The 12,697-nt window shown below is 36.1% G+C and overlaps 1 protein-coding gene and 1 pseudogene across 5 annotated transcripts; both read left to right on the forward strand.

The window, feature by feature from the left end:
* The first annotated feature begins 374 nt into the window (after positions 1-374).
* Positions 375-1,291, forward strand: LOC114408252 (annotated as a pseudogene).
* Positions 1,292-7,628: 6,337 nt separating this feature from the next.
* LOC114409829 (pentatricopeptide repeat-containing protein At4g16835, mitochondrial) lies at positions 7,629-12,239 on the forward strand. 5 transcript variants are annotated; one of them, XM_028373457.1, is made up of 5 exons: positions 7,629-11,052; positions 11,258-11,321; positions 11,467-11,515; positions 11,684-11,849; positions 11,999-12,239. In XM_028373457.1, the coding sequence occupies exon 1, from the start codon at positions 8,452-8,454 to the stop codon at positions 10,357-10,359; it is 1,908 nt and encodes a 635-aa protein (XP_028229258.1). In that variant the 5' UTR covers positions 7,629-8,451; the 3' UTR covers positions 10,360-11,052; positions 11,258-11,321; positions 11,467-11,515; positions 11,684-11,849; positions 11,999-12,239. The 5 variants fall into 5 exon arrangements, with proteins under 5 accessions (XP_028229258.1, XP_028229257.1, XP_028229260.1 ...); XM_028373456.1 differs by having other exon boundaries at positions 7,629-11,321; XM_028373459.1 differs by having other exon boundaries at positions 7,629-11,321; positions 11,684-11,831.
* The last annotated feature ends 458 nt before the right edge of the window (positions 12,240-12,697 follow it).

Raw genomic sequence — 12,697 nt, forward strand, 5'->3', positions numbered from 1 at the left:
CAACCAATTATCTAGCCTTCATAGCTAACATGCTAATTTTCTTGATTTGTTTTTACATGGATGTTTTATCAGTGTTTGTTTTTGTGGATTGATGGAATAACATCATTATCCCAGGCAAAACAACCACATTTGGTGATGTTATTATTGTAATTTTTCATATTGAAATGAGAAATTTATTTATTGGAGGTTTCTCAATAGGTGATTTCATTGTTCTTCAATGCCAGAAGATAATTTTAGTTGTCTTTTGGATAGTTATTTGGAAATAATTGAGTGATTGAGTGAATGAAATTAAAGGATTTACAATATGGTATAAGGAGCAAACTTGGTGAGTATTTTTCCCTCCCATATTGAAGTATATTTTAAAGAAACATGATCGATCCGTAGCATTTTGCAGATTAAGTATTCTATTCTTGTATGCAAATCTTCATGATGAACCTTTTTGCTACCTTTATCTGTGAGTTCTTCAAGGGTGCACTAGACAAAGTTATGCCATAAGGATCCTTCTTTGTTAAATTCAAAGAAACAAAATTTTACATATTGATCTTAATAATGTTCATTTTGGGATTTAGATATATGGATAACGTTTTTGGAAATGAGAATGAAGCAAAAACATTTTCTAAAGCTCAAGGCTCAGAGGTAATCATTAATTAGCAGGTCTAAAGGCTTGCCATTTTTGTTTTTAATTTGTCATGTATTTTGACTCTTTTTCTATTGTATTATTGAGCATACTGATAATGTTGAGGAAATAGCTTTGAAGATTTCTCACTTGCCAAAAGCATCATAAAAACATAAAAGTATTATCGTTATCACCCAAGGTGCAAATCTTGTTTGTGTTGTTGAGGATGAGAAAATGAAATTATACCCTGTGATACTACTACCTAAAGGCAAATTAGTTGATACAAATGGAGCAGGTACAAATCTATTGCTTTTAGTATTTAAATGTTAAAGTTACATGTGTAGTTAAGTTTATAGGAAATTGGTTTGCTCATAAAATGCTTTGAATAGTAAATCATAGTCATACAACCAATACATAGATATTGCATCTTGATGATAGTGACAAGCTAGATTCTGATTTTGTCTATTCTAAATGTTTGTGGAAACTTAAAAAATTGATAATGTTATGGACTTGTATTCTTTTGTGTTTGTAGGAGATGCTTTTGTGGGAGGATTTCTTTCACAATTGGTTGATCAGAAATCCATTGAAGAATGCGTGAGAGCTGGGTGTTAAGCAGCCAATGTTATCATCCAAAGGTCGGGCTGCACATACCAAGAAAAACCTAATTTTCATTAAATGATTCCACCTTTTTATGTTACTACTATGAATTATTATTATTATTATTGAGAAGGATTTTAATAGACACATTCAAACTATATGTAAGTCTTTAGCTAACAAAATGATTGAACATATTCTATAACGATTAAATATCAAGTTTACTCATATATAATATCATGGGTAAAGTGTAATTTTTTTGCTATTTTTTTCTTTGGTGAGGGATCTATTGTTGCTAGGTACAACGACTTGAACTACTTCTTTAGTTTTTGGTAGGAATCCATGTAGAACTATAACTCAAGTAAAGAATATTATCATCTGATTCAAATACAGAAAATTATTTGCTCTCCCTATCAAAGATTTTTTTCTATAAATATATATTGTCTACCACAGTTTACAATAACAATTTAGTTATATTTAAAGTTAGTTTTAAATTACCTAAGATTATAATTTTATGACATTCAATTTAATTATATTCAAAATTAGTTTTAGATTTAAAATTAGACAAAAAATATGTATTTTATTGTTTATAAAATTTTAAAACATGAACCATAGATATTATCCAAACTAAATAGACAATATTATTTTATAAAATATATTACATATCTCAATCATATTATTTTTTATTCTCATTTATTAAGTTTTACACACTTACCACTAAATATATGCAATTCTATTATACATTTGATTTTATAGCTTATCTGTGTGTCTCCACGAGTACCATACTAGAATGGTGTTCTTTACTATTGGTTGTGTCTATTAAACTAAAGTTTAACACCAAGCATCGTAGATACTTTGATTGGTGTTTTCACCACTAAGTTATGCAACTCTTACCGTACTTCAATATACTTTTGATTATATATTATAATATTCTAAACAATAAAGTATAATAATAACTATACTTAAATTATATATTTGCGTTCAAATTATTGTTATTCTTACCTCCTTTAAAATTTTAATACAACCCAATTGAAGTCTACTTTACTTTATATTATTAATTTATCTCAAATTCTTATTTTTTAAACATTAAAAAAATAATTTTTAATCTAAGCATAATTTCAATATTATATATATATATATATATATATATATTGAAGGAAAGCGGAGCCACCCGTGCGTAACTAGTCATTTAAGAAATCCACCAACTCATGTATCTTCTTCTGCACGCTTATTGTTCTTCTTTGTCATTTCTTTTTTCTTCTTCTACCTCTCGTTCATTATATTCTGTAATAATTGGGAATAGAATTACCCAATCGAACCCTCACTCACTCTCTATTCTCAAAGAATATGAGGAACAATTCTGAACTTTATTCATGAATGAATGAGAATAAACATAAGGGCGTCTATTTATACCCTCTTAATGACAACTAACTTGCTAATCAAGCCTCTAATTTCACTTATTACAACTTTCCCCCTCTTCAAACATAGGACTTGTCCTCAAGACCTGTTAGCTCTCTAATCAAAATCTGGAAATTGGTGTTGCATACTGTGTAATTCCTTCCAAACTGCATCTTCTGGGTTGGTATGTTGCCATTGAATCAATACCTCTGTGACAACACTGTTGCCCTTTTTCTTCATTCTTCTATCTAGAACCACTAGTGGTTGTGGTACAAATTCACCCTCCTCATTGTACAGTGGTAGTTCTTGTGATGCTATGTCAGGACCATGATGTTCTTTTAGCAGCGAAACATGAAATACATCATGTATTCTTGTTCCAGCAGGTAACTCAAGTTTGTATGCTACTTTGCCCACTCTTTCTACTACTTTGAAAGGTCCATAGTACTTTGCAGCCAGCTTGTGGAATGCTGAATTTGCCAAACTTAGTTGCTTGTATGGTTGTATTTTCAAGTAAATGAAGTCTCCACAGTTGAATTCTTTGTCTACCCTTTTGAGATCAACATACTTCTTCATCCTCTCCTGAGCCTTTGTTAAATTGTCCTGTAGAAGCTTTGTTATTTGTTGTCTGGTTTTTACCATATAAGTTACTGTAATATTTGGCATAGGAGGAGGGTAGCCATATAGTGCTTCAAATGGTGTCATCTTGATAGTTGTATGAAACTTAGTGTTATACCATAATTCTGCCAAGGCTATATATTTTGTCCATTTCTTAGGTAATTCACCGGTAACACACCTCAAGTATCCTTCTACAGTCTTGTTTAATGCCTCTGTTTGTCCATCTGTTTGAGGGTGGAAGGCTGTGGATTTAAGCAATTTAACTTCATGTTGTTGCATCAACTCAGACCATAAAGCACTCATAAAGATGCTATCCCTATCAGAAATGATCTCGGATGGCCAACCATGTAATCTTACAATGGTGTCCATAAATACTTCTCCTATTTTAGCTGCTCCAAAAGGGTGAGCTAATGGTATAAAATGAGCATACTTTGTGTATCTGTCACAAACCACAAAGATAACTGTCATTCCATTAGATTTAGGGAGCCTCACAATAAAATCCATTGAAATGGACTTCCAAGCTCTATCTGGGGACAGATAATGGCTGAAGCAATCCAGTAGGCATTTGTAACAATGGTTTATTTTTTTGGCAGATATGGCATTCCAGCACCCACTTCCTAACCTCCCTCTGCAATCCCTTCCAATAAAATTGTTCTTTAATCCTCCTATATGTTAGATCGTCCCCTGAATGTCCTCCAGTTACAATGTTGTGGTAATGATGCATGATCTCTTCTTTCATTTGTAGATCTGCTCCGATTACCACTTTTCCTTTTCTTCTAAGAAATGTGCCATCAAATGTGTATTGCTTGTAAGAAACCTGATTTATCCTGATTTTTTCCACTATCTTATGTAATTTTGTATCAACTTTCCATGAATCCTTGACCTTCCTCAATAACTGAGATATGACTTGGAAGATTGGTGCTATGCTTCCTTGGTTCTGCCTTGACAGTGCATTAGCTACCACATTTTCTTTTCCTTTTTTTATACTCAATAATGAAATCCAATCCCATGAGTTTCTCTAATCCCTAATTCTGCATCAAGGTTGTTGGAGGTTGCTTAAGAAGGTGCTTTAATGCTTTTTGATTAGTTTTGATTATGAAGTGTTGTCCAAGGAAGTAGTGTTGCCACTTCTTCATAGTAAATAATATAGCATAGAATTCTTTCTCATAGGCTGAGAGTAATTGATACTTTAGGCCCATGGCTTTGCTAATGTAGGCTATTGGGTGGCTTTTCTGAAGAAGTACAACACCAATACCTACTCTTGAAGCATCTGTTTCGACTGTGAAAGGTTGACCAAATTCTGGTAAAGCTAATACCGGAGCAGATGTCAAGGCCTGTTTCAATTTAGCAAATGCTGATTTAGTGTCTTCTGTCCATCTGAACTCAATGTCCTTCTGCATTAGTTGTGTAAGTGGATCAGCAAGCTTCCCATAGTTCTGAATAAATCTTCTATAGTAGCTTGAAAGACCTAAATATCCTCTTAATTCTTTGACTGTCTCAGGTCTTGGCCACTGTTGGATTGCCTTAATTTTATCAGGATCTGGATGCACCCCTTTGACAGAAATCAAATGTCCCAAGTAATTGATTTTGGTTGTTCCAAAGCTGCATTTTTTGTAGTTGAGTGCCAAGTTGCGTTCTTGTAGTATTTGTAGTGTAGTGTGCATGCATTGAATGTGTTCTGACCATGTCTTGGTATAGACCAAGATGTCATCAAAGAAAACCAAAATGAACTTCCTAAGGTGCTCCCTGAAAATATCATTCATCAGATTTTGAAATGTGGCTGGTGCATTGCTAAGTCTAAAAGGTAACACAACCCATTCATAGTGCCCACTATGGGTTCTAAAGGCAGTTTTATGAATGTCTTCCTCTACCATTCTGACTTGGTTGTATCCACTTCGTAAGTCCAGTTTAGAAAAGTAACTCGCACCATTTAATTCATCCAATAGATCTTCTATTAAAGGCATAAGGAACCTGTTCTTTATTGTCAAAGCATTTAATTTTCTAAAATCAGTGCAACATCTCCATGAGCCATCTTTCTTTTTAACCAAAACTAATGGCGATGCATAGCAGCTTCCACTTTCTCTGATAAACCCAGTATTGAGTAAAGCCTTAACTTGTCTTTCTATTTCCTCCTTTTGAGCATGTGGATACCTGTATGGTTTCAAACAGAATGGTTTATCAGTAAAGAAGGAGATTTTGTGATCATACCGTCTTTTGGGGGGCAACGTTGTGGGCTCATTGAATAGCTGCTGGTATGTCTCTAACAACTGATGCAATTTAGATTCCTGTTCTTGAGTCAACTTGTGATCCTCCACCGATATCTCATCATAGCAAACTGGTCCTTGCAGTGCTACTAACATGGCCTGGCAATGAGCTAGTTTTAATTTACCTTCCAATTCCATGATGTTCTCTGAAATTTGTTCACCTTGTAAGCAGACCAATTTTCCTTGATGTTGAAACCGCATTGTCAGCTGATCACAATTCCAGTTGATGTCACCTAGTGTCTTGAACCACTGCATACCCAGAATCACCCCAAAAATACTGCTAGGCAAAACTAAAAAATCAGCTTGAAAAATATGATCACCAAACCGCCATTCTACCTGAGTACAACTTCTAGTAATAACCATTTGTTTATCAGATGCAATCATAACTGGAAAATTTTTTATGCTTTGAGACTTAAGTCCGAGTGATTTTACCCACTTGGCACTAATGAAGTTGTGTGTACTTCCAGTGTCCATTAAAAAAGGCACTGGTTGTTTCTTAATTAAGCCTATCATTTGCAGGGTGTTCCCCCCAGCTACACCTTGTAATCCATTAATTGATATATGAACATCTGCATCCCTAATTAAATCCAGACTTTGTTCTACTAATTCAATTTCCTGCTCCCATTCATCTTTAGATGTAAATTCAGCAGTCATATTATCTTATGCACTGAAAATAGCAGTTAGTTTACCCCATTCGTTACATCGTTGCTTATGATCCCTATCCCATTTTTCACCACAAATTCTACATAGTCCCTTTGCAATTCATTCACTAATTTGCTTCCTAGAGCTGAGATTTGTGGATGATACCTTAGAATCTATTGACAGTGTTGAAAATGTAAGATTTTGAGATTGACTTTGTTGTAAGGTGGTGATTGGATAACTTTTAGTTTGGGGAGATGTAGAAGACCAAGATCTTGTATATCTGACTTGAGATTTGAAACTTACGATTTTGCTAGTGAGAATTTCTTTGCCATTTCTTGAAGGACCCCCTCTTGTAATCTTGCAATTCGTATAGCTTCTTGAATTGTCTTTGACCTATGAACCCTAACTGATTTCTCAAGCTCAAGGTTTAACCCAGAAAGAAAGAAACTTAATGCTAAATATTCTGTAATTAATACATGAGCTAACAATGTGTCAAAGTTTTCCAGGTAATCAATCAAGGGGCCATCTTGCTTCAATCTTGCAATTTCTGCTATTGGATCATCGAATGCACCCGTGTCGAATCTGCTTCCCGCATCGTGAATGATTTGTTGCCAATAATTCCCTTTGTTATTGTTGTTCTGCATGTAATGTCTTTGCCACGCAAAGGCTTTACCACCCATCGATAGTAATAACAAACGACTTCTTTGTTCTTCAGGGGTACCCTCCAATTCAAAAAATTATTCTGCTTTTGCTTTCCACTCTCGAAAGTTGGAGCCATCAAAGGACGAAAATGGAATCTGCGCTCTATCAGCTATTGAAAGAACCATTTCTGGCGTTTCATTGTGATGATCTTCATCGTTCGTGATTTTCTTGCCAGCGTTCATCGCTGCGATTGCTGCTGTGAGGCTTTCAATCACTACCTGCACTGTTTCCAATGTTTTCTGCATGGATTCTTGATGATCAGAGAGATTGTTTTCATAGAATTCCATGCGAGTCTCGAGTTCCTTCGTGGTCACTATCGTCACCGAGCTAATCTGATACCAATGTAACAATTGGGAATAGAATTACCCAATTGAACCCTCACTCACTCTCTATTCTCAAAGAATAAGATGAACAATTCTGAACTTTATTCATAAATGAATGAGAATGTACATAAGGACGTTTATTTATACCCTTTTAGTGACAACTAACTTACTAATTAAGTCTCTAATTTCACTTATTACATATTCTTCAAACGAATCAAACTCCTCTATTATTTATCTCTTATGGACGAGACCAATTCGTTCTAGAAGCAGTTGCTGCAAGCAAGGATGCGCACGCCAACTACAGTCTTTTTTCTTGGTATCTTTAGACCGTGGTTTAAAAAATTAACCAGTTAATGTTGCAAATCTTTTCTTTTACGTATTCCTAATTTTTTTGAATGTCTCATTGAATTTATTTTGTTTATATACTTATTTCCTCCTCCTTTTGCTTTGCTCTCTGCTCGCAATAGTGTGTCCCAAGTTCACCTTTTTCTTTATTTCTTCATTTTCTCCGTTGCGTTTTTTGCTTTTTGTCATTTTCCACTTTCAATGCAAGAAAATCTTTTCAGATGGTTAGCCAAAGACACCACCATTGAAGCGTACCATTCATTTAGTTATTTTCTTGAGGAAGAGGTGTAAGTGGTTTAACAATAGATGTACTTATAAGAGTATTTCAGTCTTTTTCCTTTTTAAGTGCCGGGTGCACCATGCCCGATGCACTTAGTAACATCTTCTCTTTCTTCTTCAATTTTCAGTTCCTCATTTGCCGACTCTCTGTTTTCTTTTTTATTTTATTTTTAAATAAATAAAAATATCGCAACAATAAAATAGTATAAATCTGCCACATCAGCCGCGGTTAACTGATTGTCGCTACGGTGCGACTGTCGAACTATGGGCACCGTTCACAATAAACTTTTTCAGCCTTTCTAGTAACACAGTACACATTTTATTCAAACGCTTCTAGTAATCTCTCTTTTAACTTTGAAGTTGAACGATTCAGCAAAAGAAGTTAAAGAAAGATAAACTGACAGACACGAGTGACTGCGTGAGAGAGACCCAAGTCCAACGCGCGGCGGCAACAACCCTCTGCAGCGGTAGTGGCGAAACCCAAAAGCGACGGTAACAGTGGCCAACCCAGATACGACGGCGGCAATAGCGGTGCGAGGTGGAGCTTACGCACTTTCTGTCTGTTTGAGAAGAGAGACCCAAGCTCTGTTCTTGACGCGTGATGTCGTGCGATTATATTATATGATCCAACTCACGATATTAACAACCATTATAGTAATCCATTGATTGATCCATGTATTGTTTACGATTATTGAGGAGGAAGAAGCGAAGCCCTTTGTTAACCTCGTCCTTTGTTACACTAAGCAAGTATGTTTCCTCACACACCCATCAACATGAGTTCAACAATAATAACGTCATTGCCTCCAACAAGCTCATCGCCAGCTACGTTCGGTGCGGTGACATAGATTCCGCTGTTCGTGTGTTTGAGGACATGAAAGTGAAGTCCACGGTTACGTGGAACTCTATCCTTGCCGCCTTTGCCAAGAAACCCGGCCATTTCGAATACGCTCGTCAACTGTTTGAGAAAATTCCCCAACCAAACACTGTTTCGTATAACATCATGTTGGCGTGTCATTGGCACCATTTGGGTGTCCATGATGCCCGTGGCTTCTTTGACAGCATGCCTTTGAAGGATGTTGCATCGTGGAACACCATGATTTCCGCATTGGCTCAGGTTGGACTCATGGGTGAGGCTCGGAGGTTGTTCTCGGCAATGCCGGAGAAAAACTGTGTGTCGTGGAGTGCCATGGTGTCTGGATATGTAGCTTGTGGGGACTTGGATGCTGCTGTGGAGTGTTTTTATGCTGCGCCTATGAGGAGTGTGATCACGTGGACTGCCATGATCACTGGGTACATGAAGTTTGGGAGGGTTGAATTAGCAGAAAGATTGTTTCAGGAAATGTCAATGAGGACATTGGTGACATGGAATGCTATGATTGCTGGGTATGTTGAGAATGGGAGGGCAGAGGATGGGTTAAGGCTATTCAGGACAATGTTAGAAACTGGGGTTAAGCCTAATGCTTTGAGCTTGACTAGTGTCTTGTTGGGTTGTAGTAATTTGTCAGCATTGCAGTTGGGTAAGCAGGTTCATCAGTTAGTTTGTAAATGTCCTTTGAGTAGTGATACGACAGCTGGGACTTCATTGGTTAGCATGTATTCCAAGTGTGGGGATCTAAAGGATGCCTGGGAGTTATTCATCCAGATTCCACGGAAAGATGTAGTGTGCTGGAATGCAATGATTTCTGGATATGCTCAACATGGGGCTGGCAAAAAAGCTCTTCGTTTGTTTGATGAGATGAAAAAGGAAGGCTTGAAGCCAGATTGGATTACTTTTGTTGCAGTATTGTTAGCTTGTAACCACGCAGGATTGGTGGATCTTGGTGTCCAATATTTTAACACAATGAGAAGGGATTTTGGAATTGAAACTAAGCCAGAACACTATGCATGCATGGTTGACCTTCTTGGTCGAGCTGGAAAGTTATCTGAGGCTGTGGATTTGATAAAAAGTATGCCATTTAAGCCCCATCCTGCCATTTATGGAACACTTCTGGGTGCTTGTAGGATCCATAAAAACTTAAACTTGGCCGAATTTGCTGCCAAGAATCTGCTTGAGCTTGATCCAACTATTGCAACTGGATATGTTCAATTGGCTAATGTTTATGCAGCACAAAACAGATGGGACCATGTTGCTAGTATCCGAAGATCAATGAAAGACAATAATGTAGTGAAGATACCTGGATATAGTTGGATTGAAATAAACAGTGTGGTGCATGGGTTTAGATCAAGTGATAGATTGCACCCTGAATTGGCTTCTATACATGAGAAACTAAAAGACTTGGAGAAGAAAATGAAGTTGGCTGGTTATGTGCCTGATCTTGAATTTGTGTTGCATGATGTGGGAGAGGAGCTGAAAGAACAGCTTCTTTTATGGCATAGTGAGAAGCTGGCAATTGCATTTGGCCTTTTAAAGGTACCATTAGGGGTTCCAATCCGGGTGTTCAAAAACTTGAGAGTCTGTGGAGATTGCCACTCTGCAACCAAGTACATCTCAACTATAGAAGGAAGAGAAATCATAGTTAGAGATACAACTAGGTTTCATCATTTCAAGGATGGGTTCTGCTCCTGCAGAGATTACTGGTAAGCTTGATAATGTGCAATCAACACAATGCCTATTGAATTGAAGGGAATACTGTGCTAGAGATTAAAAAAAGTGGGCTTAATTGCTCTAGCATCGCATTAAATTTCCGGTTGAACGAATTGGATGTGATACTGGGAATTAACTGCCAAGTCCTTTTACCCACACCTAAGTTGTTAGCAGACTTATTGACACCTTGTAAGATCCACAGGTGACAGACAGTGACCAAGAGAAAGCTTTCGAAAATGCAGCCTCAAGAAAGGAAAAACGACTCATTAACTTCCAAAACAAAAGCTACATGGGTTGTGTAGTGGAGTTCAACAATAGTTATTTGGAAACTGATTCATATGTGGCCTGCATTAGCAAGGAATGCTGGAAACAACCAACCTATGATCTTCTCGTTGAACATTGAATAGTTGAATTGGGGGATTTTGTAATGCTATATGAGGCAGTCCTACCCTGAGTTGATTTTAATTATAATTGTTTAATTTATTGATATTGTTATTTTAATTTTAAAAACTGATCATTATTGTAAAGTGGATGGCTCAATTACAACTAGCTGTGGAGAACTTTACAGGGACCACTATGAGCAATGAAAGGGTGATTTTTCCCACAATCTTGGCACAACTGATATTTTAACTCGGCTGTTGCATCTGCATTTCAATTGGCCTGGGAATACCAGTAGTCCAGTACATTAGAGTGAGTTTTGAGTGTTTCTATTTGCTGCTACATGATATTGTTGGGTTTCAACCCCTTGTTTAGTTGGTGGTAGTCTGTGCCCTTAAGCCCTCCCTTAAAAAAATGCTGATCGTTGATTGGGATGGGAAACATGCTCATAGTGTCTCTCAAATGTTCGATCTCGTTCACAAAATTTTGGCCTAAATATTACTTATTCAAATGACAGAGAAATATATATGCGGACATCCTGCAGGAAATACCTGGAAAGTGGTTTCTGTTGTTACTGCAAGGTAGGAGGCAACATATTATAATTTTTTTTTGTTCTCTTGGTTCTGTCATCTTGTGAAACTGTGGTCAATTATTTTAATCAAACATTTATTTAATTTTAGAAATATATTAAGCATTAAAAATAAAAAGTTAATTTGCAACATGCAGAAAGAAGCTGGTATTCCTAAAAAAATTATTGATGACATCCCTGGTTTGAGTAAGTACTTAATTCCCAATCTGAGTTTAGTTACTTAGCAATAATTTTTTTTGGGTACCTGTGGGAAAAACTAGACATTACTTGTCTTTGAAGATAGCATGCTTTGTGTCAATTTTTTTCATATCTTTTAGGTTTGCTAACTTTTTGTGTATTGTGTTCCTTCTGCAGGACCTTCTACATTTCCTAAGCAGAAAATATAATTGGCAGTTGACAAATCCTTTGCATGAAAAGAAAAGTTTGAAAGGAAGACTTTATTCCATTTTGTGCACACAGGAGTCTCAATTAGAAATGTGCACAAATGATTCATATGGACAAGGTGGCTATGTAGTTAGAAGTATGATTCATACCGTATTTGCTTTTATTCCATTTCATGCTGTATGAGTTGAGTTTCCTTTCATAATTGCTGCCTGGTTTTAGTTGCTATGTATTTTTCCTCATCATTTTATTTTTTCTTCCTTCACTGACGTGTAGCTTTTTTTCCAGACAGTGAGCCTTCTGCTATGGATGTTAATGCCATCAACAAGCAGCAGGAAACAGCCTTGGCTTTGGCAGATAAACTGCCGTATGCAGAATATGGTGCTAAGCATGCCAGGCATGTGGGCAAAGTATCTAGCCTGGATCCTAACAGTGGATCTAACATCCTACCTAGCCATAATCTTGTATTCTTAGTACCCCTGGCACTTTTTCTAATATATATATATGATATTTTTGCTGATAAAAAAAATGTGGGCAAAGTAGATGAAGATTTGAACTTAAAAACAATTGTGAGTGATATAAAGCATGAGGTGCTGTCACAACTTACATAAAATGAAACGAGCCGACGGGTTTCTGGTATTGCCAAAGAACTGAAAAAAGTTCATAGAGAAGTAGTTGAAAACACCATAAAATGTATGAATGTTGTATCACTATTTAACCTACATTATTCTTATGAATTATGAAAACTTTGTACAAGAACATGGGTTATTCCACCAAATGTCTTTTGCTAAATGAGATTAAATAATGGTTATTATTTTCAATCATTTAGTTATTGTTAATAATTAATAATACTAAACAATAATAATAGTAATAGTTATAAAATATTATATTTTCATATTATATTATGCTGATTTTTTCAAATTTAAAAATAAAAATAAAAAAGTAAAAGGCAAGGATTATGTATTAGATTCATTGAAGACTCTGTTA

The sequence above is a fragment of the Glycine soja genome, chromosome 4, assembly GCF_004193775.1.
Source record: "Glycine soja cultivar W05 chromosome 4, ASM419377v2, whole genome shotgun sequence".
Taxonomy (NCBI): domain Eukaryota; kingdom Viridiplantae; phylum Streptophyta; class Magnoliopsida; order Fabales; family Fabaceae; genus Glycine; species Glycine soja.

What these genes read in the sequence shown, in the direction of transcription:
- LOC114409829 (XM_028373456.1), top strand. Translation starts at nt 8,452, where the DNA reads ATGTATTGTTTACGATTATTGAGGAGGAAGAAGCGAAGCCCTTTGTTA.